The 20,559-nt window shown below is 50.2% G+C and overlaps 2 protein-coding genes across 6 annotated transcripts in view; one reads left to right on the plus strand and one right to left on the minus strand.

Moving 5' to 3' along the window:
• LOC139765160 (long-chain-fatty-acid--CoA ligase 1) overlaps positions 1-20,559 on the minus strand; it is a 102,769-nt gene that overhangs the window by 14,988 nt on the left and 67,222 nt on the right. For all 5 annotated transcript variants that reach the window (XM_071692401.1, XM_071692403.1, XM_071692400.1 and 2 more), the window contains one exon: positions 1,208-1,331. In XM_071692401.1, coding sequence (XP_071548502.1) covers positions 1,208-1,331 — 124 coding nt within the window. The remainder of the gene's footprint in view (positions 1-1,207; positions 1,332-20,559) is intronic.
• Shrm (shroom) overlaps positions 1-20,559 on the plus strand; it is a 100,036-nt gene that overhangs the window by 1,355 nt on the left and 78,122 nt on the right. The gene's annotated exons all lie outside the window — the stretch shown is intronic.

Consider the following 20,559-nt stretch of genomic DNA (forward strand, 5'->3'; position numbering starts at 1 on the left):
TAATTACTGTGAACACAAGGTCAGTGACTGTGATCACAAGTTTGGTTAATGTGATCATGTGGTTAATGATTCTGATCACAAGATTAACGTTAGACAGTGATCACGAGGTAAACCATTGTGAATACAAGGTAAATGGCTCTGATCACAACAGCAGTGACAGTGATGATAAGGTTAACGTACAAGATTAACGACAGGGACCTCAGGGCCAATGGGTTAACGAGCTATGAAACGAAGTCAACGGCTGTAATCAGTAGTTGATATCGTTAACCTGCCAGAACCAGGCAGTCGCTAAGATTGCTGCTATTTCTGGCCAAGCCTAGCCTACGGGTGATGCACTTGTCCTTACAGTTATCCGTATGATGCATGACACCTTGTATGTGCTGAACACACATCCTAACAGCAAACCATTGTCGATGTTTTCACCCAAGGGGTCGTTTCATGCCCCCCCCCCCCCCGGACATGGTTCATGGTTCACTCAGGGGTCGGTTCATAACCTAACCTGGGGTTCATTCTTTTCTCACCCAAGGGTCGGTTCATTTCGCACGCTGGGTACGGTTTATCTCTCACCCTGGGTTTGGTTCATGGGTCACCCAGGGGTCGGTTCATGACTCACCCAGGGTTCAGTTTTCGCTCACCCTGGGGGTAAGTTTATCTCACCCTCAGTAAGTCAGTTTACCTCTCATTCTGAGTTCTCTTCATGGCTCACTCGAGAGTTCTCTTCATATCTCTCACCCCACACTGTCACTATTGCCACCGTGCCATAGCATGCCTCCACTTACACTCGAAATGACACCCATGTTCATCTTACCCCTGTCACCAGAGCTAAGAACAGACTGTCAGTCAGTCACACAGTGCTCCGTGCCAGGTGCTGACCTGGTAAATACAGCACACGCGCACACTGCATTCTTTGTATACTGATGGTTTATAGGGGGGTTAGCGTTGCTGACTATGAATCACCTCGAGGTCCGCTGGAGTTCGAACCTTCGAGAGGACAGTCGGCAAGTCCACAGGCTGTGTTCATCCCTATCCGTCTTGGGCTGATCCATAAATGGGGTACCTGGCGTGGGTTTAGGTACTTTCCCAAACCCAAGACTGCCATTGCCCCATGCCATGTAGGCTCCCGTAGAGAAATCGGAAGCGGTGTCACCATGACACGCCATCTGTGTTCTCCACACCTTTACACCACAAAACATTTTAAGAGACTCACTGGACTCTCTGACGCCCCTGCGGAAGACGTCATACAGGGTACGGGTGTCCTCGTAGAGGAACTTCATGAACTTCCCCTCCCGCGCCTCCTTCGTCAGCTTGGACACCCGGATGAGCTCTGATCCCTGAGGAAGAGAGGAAAAATACACAGCGTTAGTCATATTGATGGATCCTTGAGGGTTAAAAGGAATGAGTCAGTATGATAGCAAATCGTGGTAAGAAATGTATGTGGGAAGGCCTAGGTGGTAAGAAATGTACATGGGAAGGCCTAGGTGGTAAGAAATGTTTATGGGAAGGTCTAGGCGGTAAGAAATGTACATGGGAAGACATAGGTGGTAAGAAATGTACGTGGGAAGGCCTAGGTGGTAAGAAATGTATATGGGAAGGCCTAGGTGGTAAGAAATGTATATGGGAAGGCCTAGGTGGTAACAAATGTACATGGGAAGGCCTAGGTGGTAAGAAATGAACATGGGAAAGCCTAGGTGGTAAGAAATGTACATGGGAAGGCCTAGGTGGTAAGATATGTACATGGGGAGGCTTAGGTGGTAAGAAATGTACATGGGAAGGCCTAGGTGGTAAGAAATGTACATGGTAAGGCCTAGGTGGAAAGAAATGTACATGGGAAGGCCTAGGTGGTAAGAAATGTACATGGGAAGGCCTAGGTGGTAAGAAATGTACATGGGAAGGCCTAGGTAACACGGGACCTGATGATCCATGACAAAGTCTTCTGCTCACCAAGTCTTATTTGCGGCTGATACAGGATGATAAAACAGAGGTTTATCACGTATAAGGGAGCTTTATAAGGTCATGAAATTAAGACCTATAAATACACCTATGTCGTATTTAGGTAGAGGTGAATATTTCATCATTTTAAAACCATCTTTCCCACAGACTCTGGCTATTTACTATCCAGGAACAACTGGTTGTACTGTAAAGTTATCAAGGCGTCAACATCATAAGTAAGAAATGGATGTTGAAGAAGAGTCTGCGTTTGAAAGGAGGTTTCCTCTCGTTGCGTTCAGTTTTATGAAATGGATCTTAGCCATAACCCCAGCGCAAGGGGCCCCTTGCAGACTTCGGTGTCAGTAATGCAAGTTGTTCTCTCCAAGTGCCCCTTGGCCAGCACCTAAACGTCTACCCTCCCTGGCTGCCATGTTGTCCCCAGACCAAAGAACTACTGTTTCCCTCCCAGAGCTAAAGTAGGAAAGTAGTTCCATTGCCAGACAGTGAGTAAGAGGACTACGCCGGGGGGTTTTATTGCTTCTCAAGTACATTTTTTTCTTCCTAGAAGCGCTTGCCGAGGTGTGCGGGAGAGGGTCGTCACGAGGTGTTTGGATGTCGTTCAGGAGGTGTTGGAGTCGTCAGGAGGTGTGGAGGTCGTCAGGAAGTGTTGGGGGAGAGTCGTCAGGAGGTGTGTGAGGTCTTCACGAGGGATTATGGTCGTCAGGAGGTGTGTAGGGGTCGACAGGAGACTTGTGGGGGTCGGGTCGTCTAGAGTTGTGGAGTTTGTTAGGAGGGATGTGGAGGGGGTCGTTAGGAGGTGTATGGGGGTCGTCAGGAGGTGTATGGAGGTCGTCAGGAGGTGTGTGGGGGTCGTCAGGAGGTGTATGGAGGTCGTCAGGTGTGTAGAGGTCGTCAGGAGGTGTATGGGGGTCGTCAGGTGTGTGGAGGTCGTCAGGAAGTGTATGGGGGTCGTCACGAGGGGTGTGTGACACCTTGGCTCTTTCCCCCTCGTACCTCCCCTGTCTACTTCGTTCTCCTGCCACAGGGTCATCCATCCTCCGTGCCGTCATGCCGTGCCATCTTCCCTCTTGTCATCCCCTGGCTCATCCTGCACACCTGAGGTCAGACGGAAACATCCTAGCGTCTGTGGGTGCGTCTCCTCAACTGACTCAGCCAAGCGGTGTGCGAGATATTCATAAGTTCAGCCTCCATCCGCGCACCACAGCCACTCTGTTTATGAAGAGCGTCATCGCGCGCCAAGGGGCACGCACGGTGGTGCATGTGGCCGCCCCAGCCAGCTAGTCTGGAACGGAGGGAGGGGACAGATGTCTGCTGCGCACAGACAACCAACGGGTCAGGGAGGGATGATTGACGTCTGCCACACACACACACACTACGTGCTACCCCGGTGTATACGTTTCAGTAGACATTCAAATTCCTTTTACCACCCAGACGGCGGCAGCCACGGCTCGTGTGATGAATCTGCTGGCCAGCTAGACTCCCTTCCTTCCCTCCCTCCCTCCCTCCCGGCTGGAGCAAGCGGTGGTCTGAGCAGCTTACTCCATCGCTCTATCGCCTGATGTGTCATGTGTTGGCACCCCTGTGTTGTGTCGTGTGTTGGCGCCGTTGTGATGTATCATTGGCACCCTTGTGATGTGTCATTCAGCGCCAGTCTCCCTCCTTCCCCCCCAGACCTCATGATGTCTGACCTGACCTCTCACGTCTTGATCAAGTTCAGCATCAGGTCAGTGCGATGATGACTGTACCGTGATGTGTACATTTGTATTGCCCACCTCCTAGCTGTGGCTTCGTGTTCTACGCTGTATACCAACCCCCCAAAAATTATTCTGTGTGAGCGTCATCAAAACGTTCTCAGAAATCTGTCTATGGTTATCGGGTCGCTTCTAACTCTTCTCTCTTCCAGCGTGGGTTAGAAGAGACCTCTCCTCCTCCTCCACCTCCTCCTCCTTCTCCTCCTCCTCCTCCTCCTCCTCCTCCTCCTCCTCCTCCTCCTCCTCTCGTATAGCTCATTCCTGTAACTTCTCGCTCCGTTCTAGTTGCGTTCGTTTGGCCTCCCTCCAGCAACAGTGTGCGAGTCTTTTTGACGTTTGAGGCGACAAGAATATTGCGGTGTATTCCAGGTTATGGCAATTATGCGTCGTGTTGGATCTTCCTCAACATCCCACACAGTTCGTGCACTTTAGAGTGCAGGATTGGCCCTGACCCGAAGATGTATACATACAGGTCGTGTTGTTTCCGCTACGATCCCATGTCATCTACTCTCAGTGATGTCAAGTGTCCCGCCATCTAGTCGACTCCTATGATTTATTCATCCCCCGTCCGCTCGAGTACTCATCTTGTGGTCTGTCTTAGTCCCTTTCCCGTTTCCTTCGCGACGTTTCAACGATGTTACATTCCGTACCAACCCTTTGTTTTAACTAAGGCTGCATTTTGTCTAGGTCCCATTGCCGTGTTTCGCAGTCGCCGCTGCCTCGCACTTCCTCCATGATCCTAGAATTACCACCAGGGGATGGTCAGTTGTGAAACTACCTCGTTTGGCGAATCATTTTGCATAGATCAGGATTAGGAGCGAGTGAGCAATGGGGGCACACCACTTGTCAACCTCGTCCAATTTGAGAATGATCCTTTAACATGTGTTCTCAAGTTCCTTTCTCAGTGGTGTGTGTGTGTGTGTGTAGGGCGCATGCGCATCTCCTCACATGCAGAATAGGTCAAGAACAATAATCTAATGTAAATCCACTGTCAACACTGCTCATAAAAACAGGTTTACTGTGGACATTAGTCTCTCGAAATACACCAGAACTTTCGCCAGCAGTTGACGGGGGGACACATCACTTAATCACTTTTAAACTTAAAGTATACAAGTGTATCTTAAACAGCAGGAACTGCTTTCTTGAGCTGTCTCGTGTATACTCTCTTGCCCCCCCCCCTCTCTCTCTCTCTCTCTCTCTCTCTCTCTCTCTCTCTCTCTCTCTCTCTCTCTCTCTCTCTCTCTCTCTCTCTCTCTCTCCCATCGTACGTCCACGCTTAAAAGAATCAAAATGATTCACGGAGTCAAATTTATGTATGAAGGAAGGCGCCGTGATCATAGTCATGTGTGTGTGGGTCACATATCCGAGCAAGCTTACCCTTAGAAGACCACCATTGTGGTGAAAAATCAAAAATTCCCATTTTACAGGCTCCACGAGTTCTGTCGTGAGAGAAACATTGGTCTAAAATTTAGCCAGTAAGGAGTAATAAGAACCCACACTAAAGATTTTGTTTGCCATTTGTATAATGAATATTATTAGCTAGTCTGAGGAGTATATTCATGGTGTTACATATGTCTGTGGAACACAATGCTCTCTTTCTATCTATCTCACCCTGGGGAAGAAAAAAGAAAAAAGGAGGAACAGAGGGGGGCCAGGTGAGGATATTCCACAAAGGCCCAGTCCTCTGTTCTTAACGCTACCTCGCTAACGCGGGAAATGGCGACAAAAAAAAAAAATATATATATATATATATATATATATATATATATATATATATATATATATATATATATATATATATATTATAGTTCTGAGAGATTTATATGAATGTTTTCTTTTAGGGATACTTAGTCAAGCTGTGTCTCCTTTGATACATGAATTTTCCTCATAATTCAGTTATGTTCCCCCCGGCGTAAATAATCGTCTTTTACTCTGCTCATTTTCTTAGGAACTAGACGATACGAGGCCCTCGAGATAGGCCCAAGGCAAAAAGGGGGATACAGAGATTTCTTTTCGTGTTTGTGGAAGACATACGTGCGAGTGTTGATAGAAATGTTATGGACTATGAACTCGCTCAATCACTCCGTGTGTGTGTGTGTGTGTGTGTGGAGGTAACGTCCTTGAGGTACATAAATATGGACCCCCGTGACTCTTTAACTCAAAAGAGCACCCAGACAGGCACTAGAAAAACAGGATCACCGTCCTAGACCAAAAATATAATGACCCTCCCCCCAAAAAAAAACCTCGCAACGAATAGGATGAGTACAGGGTAATCGCTAGGAGGCAGTATTATGGTATCTGAAAGCGAACAACGACAAAGATGATGATAATTAACATCCCAAACGCTGAGAAAAGCGTCTTCCTTCAGTGCCTTTGTAACATTTACATCGCTATGTTTAGCGTAGGATACGCATCGACGTGTTTAACACAGGATGCGCATCGCTATGTTTATCATAGGATAGGCATCGCAGTGTTTATCATAGAATACACATCGCTATGTTTAACGTAGGTTACTTACTCGGGGGAGTTGTCAGCGGCCAGTTTAACAGTGATACCAAAAACCATAAATGCCAGACAAGGACTTTAAGAATGACCAATCCATTAATTAATATTTCCAGGGGAAAGTAACTTTTATTATCGCCTTACGGACGGGCGGAAGCAACACTTGTGCGATCGTGGCACAGAAAATTAATGCTGTCTTCTGCTCAGTCATACGAAGAGACGAGCGAAGCCGTAGACGTCCATCGATGTACACAATGACCAATGCTTAGCTTGTTTCATGTCCTTTCCCGAACGAACAAACACCTTCACAGTACATACACAGGCCCTAGTCTGGCGCGTGTATATATATAAATAAGGCACCAAAAAACACGTATCCAACAGGCCGTCCCCACACACCATACACCTGTACACTCAGTAACTCTTTTTTATTTCGTTTGTGAACTGTAACTCCCCTGTCCAAACTCTTCTCTCTTCTCTCACTAACCATCCAATGGGGAAGGAAAAAAAATATTGATTCCTTGATCAGCGTGGCCATTCCCATTTCGATAGCTGTTTTTGCCTCTGTGTTCTACACCATTCGCCACAAATCAAGAAAATAGGTTTGTGTAAAGTACGAGTCATGTATAACAAACTAGTTGGATTACTTAACACTGCAGGAGAAAGATAAAAACATGAATATAAAATGTGGGTGAGGCACGCGCGGGGCCCCGGTGGACGTTCGCCAGAGTCAACAACAGCTCGGGCGCGCGCATCTGTTGGGCGTCCGTTACTACCAGCGACTCGGCTGGAATGCAAGACACAAGCCAACAGTTTACCACTGGCTATCTCATTGTTTGGCCTAACAATCTTATATTGAGAACTGACACTTACACGTGTCCTGAAGTGCATTCTCAATATCACTTCTTTCTTTCCCCCTTCGTTTTGTACCCTTGCGTCAGGCCACACGTAACGTATAATCTACCAGTTTAAATACATTAACACTCTCCCAAAACTTTAAGACAATTTCAGGGCTGTTAATGAATTAAGATGAACGGATTTATGTCCAAGTAATGATTATTTCTCTGTTTTCTTGTACAAAGGGCAGTTGAACAGGGTGGTGTGAAGTTTGGCAGGCAAAAATAAGCGATTCCTACGTGTGAGAAGTCATTTGAAACCTATTATTCGTAATATAGACACAGCGTGTTGTGGTCGGGAATTCCTTCTCTCTTGAGCATAAGATTCTTGAAAGAGAACTGAATTCCAAAGACGCCAGGCGGGGACGGCACTGGGGCGGCTGCGTCTGGTAATTCTTTTAGTTATAACTTTTTCAGCCCAAGTACGACCCTTGGGCACGACGGTGCGACCCTTGAGCACGACGGTACGACCCTTGAGCACGACGGTACGACCCTTAGGCACGACGGTTACGACGGTAAGACCCTTTGGCACGACGGTACGACCCTCGGGCACGACGGTACGACCCTTGGGCACGACGGTACGACCCTTGGGGAGGTGTATGGTGTCCGGAAAAAGAGTTTAGATAATTCCGTCCATGACGCTCGGGAAAGAATAGTTTTAGAATGGGAAATAATGTCAGGTGTTCATTGCAACTGTTTACCCCATGTGTCAGTGATCAGTTGATCTCCAAACTCGTCCCCCGCCATTTGTATTGTCGCTTACTTCCTCTGTAGGTGTCGTGACAAGAGCCATATAGATGGTGGCCAGCACATTCCACCCGCACACTGACGCAACGCTGAGGGATCTGTCTTCTTTTTATAGAGAATGAGAAATGGTATATAGAGAGTTTTGCCACGGTGCCATACAGCGGTGCGAAAGCCTTCACACTTGTGTGTGTGTGAGAGAGAGAGAGAGAGAGAGAGAGAGAGAGAGAGAGAGAGAGAGAGAGAGAGAGAGAGAGAGAGGTGTTTGTGTCATCTTTTAGAGAAGCATAATTAACCTGAAGCTTCGTCACGTTGGTTCGAAGCCTCGGGAGCCGGAGCGTGACCATCTCCTCCTAGCGGTCGTTTTCGTTATATTACACCTCCTGACGTTCAACCTCCCGACGCGGAAATGGCATGTCATTTCGGAGGAAATGTCCCATTGGAATTTTAATGAACCACGTAACGTGTACCGGCTGCTTTGATAATGCCTAAACGGCTGTCAAGTGCAGAGTGAAAAATGATGATAATAATAATACGAGGGACGCGTGCCCGTATGGGATTCTGCCATGCCCTCTAGCAGGGAGGGTCCGGGTGATCAGTCGCTAGCAATAAGCATCGCCACGTCCTCGCTGCAACCGCACCCCAGACCATCTTATCAGCTGGGACCTTTCAACAAACCATCAAGCCAGCCAACCTCACCCTGTTCCACCGTACCCACTCGACCTGTCTGTGGCTAATTGACCCCCCCCCCTCCCTTGATCTCTCGTGGTGTAATGGGTGACGTAGACGTACGCTATCAATAGACCCCATTCACCCACCAGAGACCATCACATCACTCCAGCCAGACCCCCTCTTTGGGCCATCGGCGCGAGGTTGCTCCTTAAAGGCAACCACAATACCCCGTCGATTTTAAGGCGTCCGCCATCCATAGGAATGTGACGGGTTACGGGTACCCACCTGGGTGTGACGCAGCTGTTACGGGTGGCTCTTTGGATGTGACGGAGGGCGGTGAGGATGAGACCATGTGTGTGTGTGTGTGTGTGTGTGTGTGACCCGCCAGCGTCGTGACCCTGGTGCGGTCATGTGAGGCCGCAGGTGGCGGCGGCGCGCCGCCCTTGTGACACGAGTGGGGGCGGCAGGCCAGGGAGCATGTGCTCTTGGCACCGTCGCCCGGGCCACTCTGGCACCCTAGCGCACACACACACACACACACACACACACACACACACACACACACACACACACACACACACACACACACACTTTTTTTCGTCTCAACCCTCTACAATGTACGGTGTGAGTGTGTTCTGTGTGTGTGTGTGTGTGTGTGTGTGTACGTCGGTGCCAATGTGTGTACGTATATGCGGGGGGACTTTGTAAATTCATATTTTTATTCTTTCTGAAGAAGGATCTTTGGATTGAATTTCCCCGATACTGTGAGAATATATCACTTTGATTTCCCAGTGATGATGATGCGCAAGTGCAGCGCACTTTATCTGTGACCAGGGAGGGGAGGGAGGGGGTTTCCTCATGCCCTTCCCGGACGCCTCTTCCTCTGCCTGACTGCCTCTCTCTCTCATGTGAACTCCAGCTGCCAAAGTTATGACCTCGAGTTGCGACCGTTTCATCAACTCGAGTTGCGAGAGTTTCATCATCTCGGGTTGCGACCGTTTCATCAACTCGGGTTGCGACAGTTTCATCAACTCGGGTTGCGACAGTTTCATCAACTTGAGTTGCAACAGTTTCATCAACTCGGGTTGCGACAGTGTCATCAACTCGGGTTGCAACCGTTTCATCAACTCGGGTTGCGACAGTTTCATCAACTCGAGTTGCAACAGTTTCATCAACTCGAGTTGCGACAGTGTCATCAACTCGGGTTGCGACCGTTTCATCAACTCGGGTTGCGACAGTTTCATCAACTCGGGTTGCAACAGTTTCATCAACTCGAGTTGCGACAGTTTCATCAGCTCGGGTTGCGACAGTTATGAACTTGGGTTGCGACACTTCTCTTAACCCCCAGAGAAGAACTTGCGATTAGCATCACCGTTAACTAACCCCCCCCCCCCCATAAAAAAGGGGGGACATGAAGATGGCTTTTTCCCCTGAGAGCTTTCCCACAACTCGTCTCTCTTCCTTTCGTTGCCATGCCTGAGGCACAATGTTTAGCCATTCTCTCTCTCTCTCTCTCTCTCTCGTCCCTGTGGAGAGGCCGTCGTGCCAGTGGTGCACATTCTACCACGGATCAGACATTTGAGTCGTTGGTGCCTCCTCCTCCAGCAGCAGTACCTAGTGTCTGTGCTTGAAGCCAAACCTGTCGATGATGTCTCCGTGGCGGCTCTGTCCTCTCTCTCTCACGACCGACGTCAGGTCTCCAAGGGTCGCTGAGACAGAGGTTCCGTTTCACGGATCGAGACTTCTATAATGTCACCTACTAGACATTCCAGATTTCTACAGTGTCACGTACTAGACATTCAAGATTTCTACAGTGCCACGTACCAGACACTCAGAATCCAACCTGTCCTAACCCTTTGCTCTGGCTGAAACTCACAGATGATTAGTCTGACGCGTAATGTAGCTAACTGCGTGACGTGCTGTAGACACTGGGGCATACTGGAGATATGGTAACATACAGTAGGTACTGTAGTCTCCTGGAGATACAGTGATGTACCTTGGATATCGTAATGTACGAGAGAGAGAGAGAGAGAGAGAGAGAGAGAGAGAGAGAGAGAGAGAGAGAGAGAGAGAGAGAGAGAGAGAGTTTAACATTCTGCAATTATTCGCAAGTAACGTAAATACAGTAACGCAACTTTAGTTACAGTATAGTTTTTATCCTATAGACATGGGCCCCTTCCCTCTACCGATGGTTCATCTCCGGCAATCTTAAGAGAAACAAGGTAGAGATAACGCAGACATTGGGAAATTAAACTTTTAAAAATCGTGCGCTCGTTTAGAAAAGGCCCCAGGACTTACGGTCAGTGGATACCCTTGCTCCCTGCCCCCGGGTAACAGGGTTGGTCATGTTGATATTGATCGTCAGTTTAGAGGTTCCCCCGCGCTGGTCCAGACGACCAGTCCACCGACGGGTGATCCATCCACCGGCTCGCCCGAAACGCCCGCCGGCACCTCCAGGCGCGTCGCACCGTCTCCCGGTGTATCGGTTTCCTACGCTCTTAACGTGTGTTGACACCCCACACCTCCAGACCTGTCGCACTTCGCACTCTTGTCCCCCTCATCCACCCAAAGTGTGTTGACACCCCACACCTCCAGACCTGTCGCACTTTGCACTCTTGTCCCCCTCGTCCACCCAAAGTGTGTTGACCTCACGCCTCCAGACCTGTCGCACTTCGCACTCTTGTCCCCCTCATCCACCCAAAGTGACCTCGAGACCTGTCGCACTTCGTACTCGTGTCGCCCCACCCCTACAAGTATGTTGTCCCCATCTGCAGACACCTGTCGCACTTCACACTCTACTCCCTCGCACTTCGCACTCTACTCCCAGCTGGAGGACCAGCGCCAGCCGTAACAACATGGACACCTGCTATTGAGGTGGGTCGTGATATGCTCACGGTCATGCCCCCTGTCATTATGGCCTCACGGTGGGTGCTGTAGGAACGCACCAAACGAGTGTCGTAAAGGAATACAAAGCCCCGGGGCCCACACTTGATGGGGTAGCAGTTCCACGTTCCCACACTTGCTGGGGGAGGGGGATGAGAGGCCGCCCTCACACTTGCTGGGGGAGGGATGAGAGGCTGCCCCCACCACACGTCTCCATCACCACTTAAAAGGGTCAAACAAATACGAGTCGTCTTAAGATTTATGATTTCCCCGTACCCTGTGCAGGCATTAGTAAGCCCTCCGCTACACCCACGTACTTCCACCTACACACAACACCATCTGCCTCGGGGCTACGAGCCGGGCATTCATTAGGGTGTAAAATATACAAACTTCTGCTTTTTCGTCAACTTGAGTTGTTCCTTGTTCTCTAACTTCACCCTGGGATGACCTTGAAGCCTCTTTAACCCAGGAATATACCAGGGGAAAACATTTAAAAGTCATCCCAGATCCAAAATCCTTCAATCAAACTGTAATGGCTCATATGAACGTGAAGGTACGTGTCTTCGTTACCATTAAATCTATTCTGTTTGACGTGATTAGCCACTTTAAAAGTCGACATTCTGAAGGGGGATCTTCCGCAGGACATGATCGTCCCACAGCACGGCCCTCCCTGCCGGTAACTTGCTTGATGGACAGCTCAAGCTGTTGTGTAAGAGGAGTCACAGACGAGGACATGCGAGAGAGGAGATGCAGCTTAAATCTGCTCTGTTTACTGTTTACTGGTTTATTTTGCCAAGGGTGGAGAGAGGCGACTCAAGGCCACTGTGTGTCCATGGTCCCCCCTGCCTGTTCATCTGCCAAATAATATATATATATATATATATATATATATATATATATATATATATATATATATATATATATATATATATATATATATGTGTGTGTATTATGACTCCTTAGAAAATGGCAACATTTGTTAGCGGGTCATTTAGTGGACCTTACAGATGGTGTTCATTGTGATGGTGGAGGGTATAGATGGTACTAACCCCTCCCCCCCACGTGAGGGTGGAGAGCACAGCTGGTCCCCATGTGATAGGGGTTACCATCTGAGCGGCGTAGAGCTCAACACCTGCACAGGTGGAACACCTCGAGGACGGTATAGCATACAGGTGGAACACCTCGAGGACTGTGTAGCATACAGTTGGAACACCTCGAGGACGGTGTAGCATACAGGTGGAACACCTCGGGGATGGTATAGCATACAGGTGGAACACCTCGAGGACGGTATAGCATACAGGTGGAACACCTCGAGGACGGTATAGCATACAGGTGGAACACCTCGGGGATGGTATAGCATACAGGTGGAACACCTCGAGGACGGTATAGCATACAGGTGGAACACCTCGAGGACGGTGTAGCATACAGGTGGAACACCTCGGGGACGGTATAGCATACAGGTGGAACACCTCGAGGACGGTATAGCATACAGGTGGAACACCTCGAGGACGGTATAGCATACAGGTGGAACACCTCGGGGACGGTATAGCATACAGGTGGAACACCTCGAGGACGGTATAGCATACAGGTGGAATAATACCTCAAGGACACAGCAGGATAAAGGGAGGGTTGAATGACCCAGCTGGCAAGACGAGTGGACCCTGGCGATAATGATAATGTCATACTGTCATTCGATGAGAGAGAGAGAGAGAGAGAGAGAGAGAGAGAGAGAGAGAGAGAGAGAGAGAGAGAGAGAGAGAGAGAGAGAGGAGTTAAAACGAGCTAGAGGAATTAATAGAAACTACTTTGATTACACAGCTGGGGGGAAATATATATATATTTGATACGGGTCGTATATATATATATATATATATATATATATATATATATATATATATATATATATATATATATATATATATCCTCAAACCAATGGGATAATATGGCTCAAGTCTGACATAAAGGAGAGTTCTTGGGTCATGTAGATTTACGTCAAGGTTAGCTTGGTTCTTCTGCTTGCCTGCCTGCCTGCCTGCCTGCTTTCTTGCTTGCCCTCACTGCCTCCCTGCTTGGCCTGCCTGTATGGTCACTAGAGGCGTCAATGACGCAGGTGTCTTCTGGTCTGGTCGAGAGATGCCAGAATACGTCTTGGGTCCTCCCCAGCACCACAGATGTGATGGATGATGACGCCCCTGATATCGTGAAGTCCTTGGTCATAATGTAAGAGGCGCCCCCCCTGCCGCTCACATTCCCCCAGAATTATGCACGACCTACAGGGTTGATCAGGACTCGAAAGTCCTATGCGACCTGAAGCCTCAAGGTTGGGTTGGGCGACGCATCAAGTCCTCAGAACAACGCTGAGGAAGGAGGTGGACACTGTTAAACACCGTAGATCCGATATGACCCCATGCAAGCAGTAGGTCATTAACTGGTCTCTCTCGTGATTGCCTCGGTCGAACGGGAAACCACAAACGACCGATTGGAAGGCTATGGTTGTGGTTGTTGTTGTAGTAGAGAACAAGCGGTCGTATGTTTGCAAGTACGACCCGCTACACGGCCAGACGCGTCACATGCGAACGCTGCCGTACGAGGCTACTTGGCCACCCAGATGGAGTGGCTGTGAGTGGCCAGTGCTAACTAAGGAAGGGGAAATGAATAGCAAGGACAGTAAACACTGGCGTGAGTGTCCTCAGATGTGGGTGGCTGTGGAGGTGGGGGAACACAGCCCCTTCCCACCTACACACACACACACACACACACACACACACACACACATACAGCTCGAGTGTCGAACTCACTCGTGCGCTGCAGATCTGTGATGGTGAATTACGAATGGGTAATCTTGCCTTTAATTTACCACCACAGGATCTCCTTTTACGAAGGGACGCCCGCAGCGCTCAGGAAGCCAGCCTACTGGTCGTAGGGGGGCGATGGCCCTTCCTTTGACAAGGCTACGAACACCATTACTCCGTCTCCTTGTCCTCCCATTCTCTACGAGGTGCTGATGCAAATGACATGTCACCCACCACCAACCACCACCACCACCGCCTGTTGTTACACGCCAGCGTCGACAATCACCTTGACGGACGTCCTCTGTCATCTGCGTTAGCTAGCTGCCTTCGGAAATGGTGGAAGTTGGGAGGGGGGCTAACGTGCCTCCTGGCTGGAGGAGTGGCCACAACCTCTCTTCGGCGTGAGATGGCCTAATCTCAAACGATCATGTTACTCCGCCATCACCACATTGCCAAAGTCGTGATTTCATTATGTCAGATGGACCAAAATACTCACGCGACACATTCACGAGGAGGGGCGGTCGTCGAGGGGTTCACACTTGAGTGTGATCCAGTGTGGAAACCATGCCCATATTGGCACTAACACAGACTTGGCTAGGGAAGGGTGGGCCCGGAGATGCCAGTGCCTGAAGTATGCGCGTCAGGTGGGTCCTTCATGGCTCTCTCTCTCTCTCTCTCTCTCTCTCTCTCTCTCTCTCTCTCTCTCTCTCTCTCTCTCTCTCTCTCTCTCTCTCTCTCTCATGCTGAAAGCACACACACACACACGCCGTCCGTCCAACCCCTGTGGTTTACACATGGTTTCCTGTCACCATCTCCCCAGTGTCCTGCCCTGGGGGAGGCTGCGTGCTATCACTTAAACTCCCTCACAACTCCTCCCCCTGCACACCTTCCCTTGGCTCTCTCCCCCTGCATGACTTCCCCAGACCTCCACCCCAGCACGGCTCCCATGGCCCGTGCTTCCTCTTCGGGTTTTTGTCGTCTTGAATTAGGTCGCTTATGTCGGCCGCCGGGGAAATATTGAGGTGTGGGTGGGGACGGGGGAAGTGGGGATCAGGGGGCGTGGGCATGGGGGAAGGTATGGTGGGGGCGTGGGCGTGGCTGGGGTCTGGGGGCGAGGCTACCTGTAGCCCGGAACACTTGGCCCCCGTCTAACTCCCCCTCTTCATCCGTTTTACCAGTTGAGTTATAACCCAGCACCTGAGCTGCTAGATATGTGCGTGTGGCACACACACACACACACACACACACACACACACACACACACACACACACACACACAGTGGAGTGCCACAGGGTTCGGTCCTGGGACCATCATCGCTCTTCTTGATCTATGCGAATGACTTGCCAGGGGGAATGGGACTCCTTCTTGAATACCTTTCAGGATGAGGCGAAGGTCGCGAGGGATAATAAACAGCGAGGAGGATTGCATCCGCTTACAAGGGGATCCAGACGAACTCAGGGAGTGCATCCGCTTACAAGGGGATCCAGACGAACTCAGGGGGTGCATCCGCTTACAAGGGGATCCAGACGAACTCAGGGGGTGCATCCGCTTACAAGGGGATCCAGACGAACTCAGGGGGTGCATCCGCTTACAAGGGGATCCAGACGAACTCAGGGAGTACTTTTCTCACAAGATGGGTGTCCTCAGAGGTTTCGTGCTGGGGCCATGACTGTTTCTGACCTGTGTCAATGATAAAGCTTAAGGAGGTAGATTCAAACGCAAGATAGTCTGCTGATGATGCTATAATCATGGAAAGTAGTGCGAGGTAACGGGGGAGACTTTCGAAATGCTGCGAAAGAGACCAAGATGGAACGAAGCAGCGGGTCGATACGTAAGCAAAGGAAATCGAATCCTGGGAAAATATGAGATACTTGACTAATGAAATTAGAACCTTGAAAATACAAAATCATGGAAGAGGGGTTTGAACAGACCAGAGGGATCGTAAGGAAGGAGACCTACGAACTGACATCCTGTTGCCCATGTGACCAGAGGGATCGTAAGGAGCGGGGGGACCTGTCACTGTGCTTGGCGCTAAAATTTCCTTTGGGTTCATACTGACTGTGAATTATCATAAAGGCGACATGCATTACGTTCTTCGTAAGCTGGAAGATGCCGGCGACACTCTGGTCTGCTCTCGTCTTCATGAAGAGCCACAGCGACCAGTTGGAGAGGGGGGTCCAGAAGGACACTAGACAGCCAGTGTGGTGTGGTGTGTAACCGGAATTGGTTACCAGAAGTGGAGGGAAGACCTTAATCTGCCCACACTGGAGGGAAGGACAGTAAGGAGTGACACGATAACTACATTTGAACTTACTAAGAGGTCACAGGGATCTTAATATAAGCATCTTGGATGTTGGAGGAGTCCAGGACAAGAGGGCAAAACTGGAGTTTAAGCGACGGAAGTGTACGGAGGGAAGTGTACGGAGGGACGTAAGAAGTGTACGGAGGGACGTGAGGAAGTGTACGGAGGGACGTGAAGAAGTGTGCGTAGAGACGCGAGAAGTGCACGTAGGGACGTGAGGAAGTGTACGTAGGTACGTGAGGAAGTGTACGGAGGGACGTGAGGAAGTGTACATAGGGACGTGAGTAAGACTATCCTCAGCGACAGAGTTGTGGACATGCAAAACAAAGCCAAGAAGAAGTTAATGCGACTACCATCGGCGGATTCGGAAAGTTTATGAGAAAAAAAATGTATAGATAAAAAGCTGGGCTTCATGAGTATAAAACTCCCTCATTGTCTTCAAGAGCATTCTGTAGTTCTTAGACCCAAACCTCCCCAGGCGAAGTAAGAAGTGAAGAGGACACGAGGACGACCAGCAATAGCTCTGCACCTCACACCTACACCCACCCACCCCAAGGCATAACACAAGTACTTCCCCAACACACTCCGCCTATCCTCGTAAGGCTTTTACTATGTCTATCCACCCCTGGGGTCAACACCTATTCTAGACACACACACAGACACAGAACCCTGACCCCATCCTCCAACTACCTGACGTATTTAAGCCAGGACCTTATCTCTCTATCTATCGTATCGTTCCACCATCACCTCTCTCGTTCATGTCTCCCTCAGGATGAATACTTCCTTCCCCGTCTCTCACACTGTCTCTTACTTTATGTTCTCTCGCACCTGCCACTCAAACCGACCCCCTCTTGTCCCCATTCCTCTTAACCCTTGTTTATCACACTTGTCACCCGTCCTTACACCGGCGAGCCTTCCCCTTCCCCCCATCTCTCCTGCCAATCACCAGCTGTGCACCAGCTGTGAGCTTCACCTTCCCTCTCCCCCCCCCTACCACCCGCCCGTCACCCTTAACTTCACCAGCTGGCCGGCCACAGGTGGGTGCGTGACAGGGAGGTACAGGAGCGGACCCCTCGGTGCATAATGGGTCTCTGAACTTTCCACACCTCCAGTTAATTATCCATCAGCCTCGCCCACACTAGGCACAGCGACACTGATACCCCCTCGAGACAGCATACGGAAGCAGAGACCGCCAGTACAATAAGTCGTGGGTGCATTCACATGTGCATTTACGGCCACACGATGCAGCTCGGCGTAAGGGTCGCACAGCTCTCTCTCTCCCCCCACAAGCGTTCTGTCAGGAAGTATTTAGTGATTCTCGGGAGAGGAGGAGGTGGCGGGGGAGGTGGCGTGGCTGAGGTGATTATTACTGGTGGTGGTGGCTGCCAGGCGAACCACACCTGCCTCCACCCACCCTAAGATTAGTCAGGCAAATGCCTCTGGGCTCTTGCCTCACACACACACACACACACACACACACACACACACACACACACACACACACACACACACACACACACACAGTCGTTTCAGAGAGGAGGACCTTCCTGAGGCTGTGCATACGACTGCTGACGTACACAGACGACTGTCAGCCTCCCCTTGTCAGCCACAACACCGAGACACACACACACACACACACACACACACACACACACACACACACACACACATTGTTCTGCTGGGCTTCTGTAAAATCACATCTTCTGTTTTCGTTGGCTGATGGAGTACCGAAGGAGGTTAGTTGGGTCCACAGATGTTTACTTCCTTCTTAGGTTCACTCGGGGACAAATTGCCACCCCCTTAGAAAGTTCACCTGTGATACAGGTAACACGTGCTGATGTTATCACATATGCGCAAACTATTAGAAATTTGCTAAGATTACGGGGTTGTGCGCATCTACCATCTAACCCCAGTATACGTACATTACTATGTTCGTCCATGATCTGCCACAAGGGACTTGAAGTAGAGATATACGGATCCGTGATCCACCTAGAAATAGGTGGATGGATCAGTGATCCACCACGGGTGCCTGGGAGCAGGTGAATGGCACTGAAGAGCATGAAACTGGCTGGTTACGGTGGGTAGTACAGGCAACCGTCAGTTCACTGTCTCTGTCCTTCCGTCAGCACATTTGACATGGGACTGTCTACGTCTCACTTGAGACGGCCTCGACTGCGCCTATCAACCATCGGCCGAAGTTTCCTTTTTTTTTAAACGTTACACATAAACCATCCTGGTGTGTCCACAGGGTGATGTGGCTTTAAATGACCTTGACGACGTTATTAGTTAAGGAGAGGGAGGGAGGGAGGGAGGAAGACCCGGCGGGAAATGTTCTGGAAGGCTTCTCGCACGGGCGGGCGGGCGGGAGGGCGCCTGCCTGACTCTTCCGTGGCAGTGGCAGTCGAGGGTGGTGAGTCACACCCCGAGCTAGGAATACCACCAGGTCAGCTCCCCAGGGGAAGAGGAGGAGGAGGAGCAGCACCGTCACCACTACCACCAGCAGGAGATGATTGAGAGACGAAGTGAATATATACAGAGGTGTCACTACAGGGCTCACCAAGATGGGTTATTTCGGCCTCCTGCTCATCTGGGCTGTCAGCCTGTGTGTCCCGGCCGGCCTCTTTAAGACCTGGACCCACGGCACGCGACCGGCTGCTGCTTCCTATAGTTTGTGTGTGTGGAGACCAGCCACACGAGGGTTGGCCGTTATGATACCTCAGCATTTCCTTATACCGTCTAACTGTTCCACCTTTGACAGCTAGATCTAAGAACGCTTAAGGAAATCGTATTTAATCCCCCCTTTCTCTCTCTCTTCTGGTGAACATTTTGTTTTACTTTTGCCACACGAAAAATTGGCCTCGACAGGGGCATTTGTATTTACCTGTGGCATGTCGACCACCGTCTGAAAATTAGAGGAAGTTCAGGTGTTGGCTTCTGCAGCAAGGCTGCGTTGCACCGCCGGCCAGAGAAGTGTAAGGGACTAATGTGATGTCGTACTGCATGGAACACTGTCGTGAGTTTTGACTTGATATTTACCTCAAGCTGTGAGGCCCGGACGCCTCCCCTGTGGCTGCTGAACCAGAAGCAAGAGGAGATACTCACTATCTCCCTACGGGAAATTCAGTGGAAATTCTTGGCTCTCTACACCTTATATGGACGAACCTCCTTCGAGGCGCTGTTAACTGATTCACTCCTGATGACTCTTGGCATGATTTCGAGGATTATCTGGAGTTCCTGGAGCAGGAAATAGATGGGGTTTGGAAAGGACGTGAGTATGAATATGCTTTCAAATCCGGCTGCCGTATAGAGTTTTGGCAACGACGTCTGCCAGGAAGGTGCCACGGCAGGGGGAGGCTTGCGTGTGTGCTGGCGGCGACCACAGACAAGGTCCTGGATCTCTTTGAGGGTGTCCCGCGAAGGCGGTTCATCCCCTCTGTCCTCGAGAAGGACACGCACTCGTAACGATAGTTTGAAATTTACGTAGCCAAACAGGTCGATGACACAGGCTGGTACGTTTCCAGCGTATGACGTGGACACCAACTGACGAGGTGCCATCCCGCCACCCTTCGCCCCCCCTTTCCCTAACTCGCCTCGCCCGCCCGCGCCCCCCTATGCCGTCCTTAAGCAGTCTGACGCCCTCGCCCTGCCACGCCCACACCGCCCCCGCCACGAACGACCCGTAAATCAACACATGGACCATAAACCCGCAGTTCGCACATTTCCCGAGAGGTTGAGAGGGAAAAGGTGATGGAGCCTTAATACCCCCCCCCCTCCCCCCCTTCGCCTCTGCTCTTTATGTTCATCCCGGATGCCACAACACACACACACACACACACACACACACACACACACACACACACACACATGGCTGATTCATCCCGACCAATAGATTCGACCAGGTGATGGCAGTCATATGTCGCTCATCGTAGCCATTGTGATAATCCAGGGAAAAGCCTTCCGAAAGACTCGTTTCTCCTCCACACACACACACACACACACACACACACACACACACACACACACACACACACACACACACACACACACGAGATGTCTATGGGGCGGGGGT

Source organism: Panulirus ornatus, chromosome 53 (genome assembly GCF_036320965.1).
Source record: "Panulirus ornatus isolate Po-2019 chromosome 53, ASM3632096v1, whole genome shotgun sequence".
Classification (NCBI taxonomy): domain Eukaryota; kingdom Metazoa; phylum Arthropoda; class Malacostraca; order Decapoda; family Palinuridae; genus Panulirus; species Panulirus ornatus.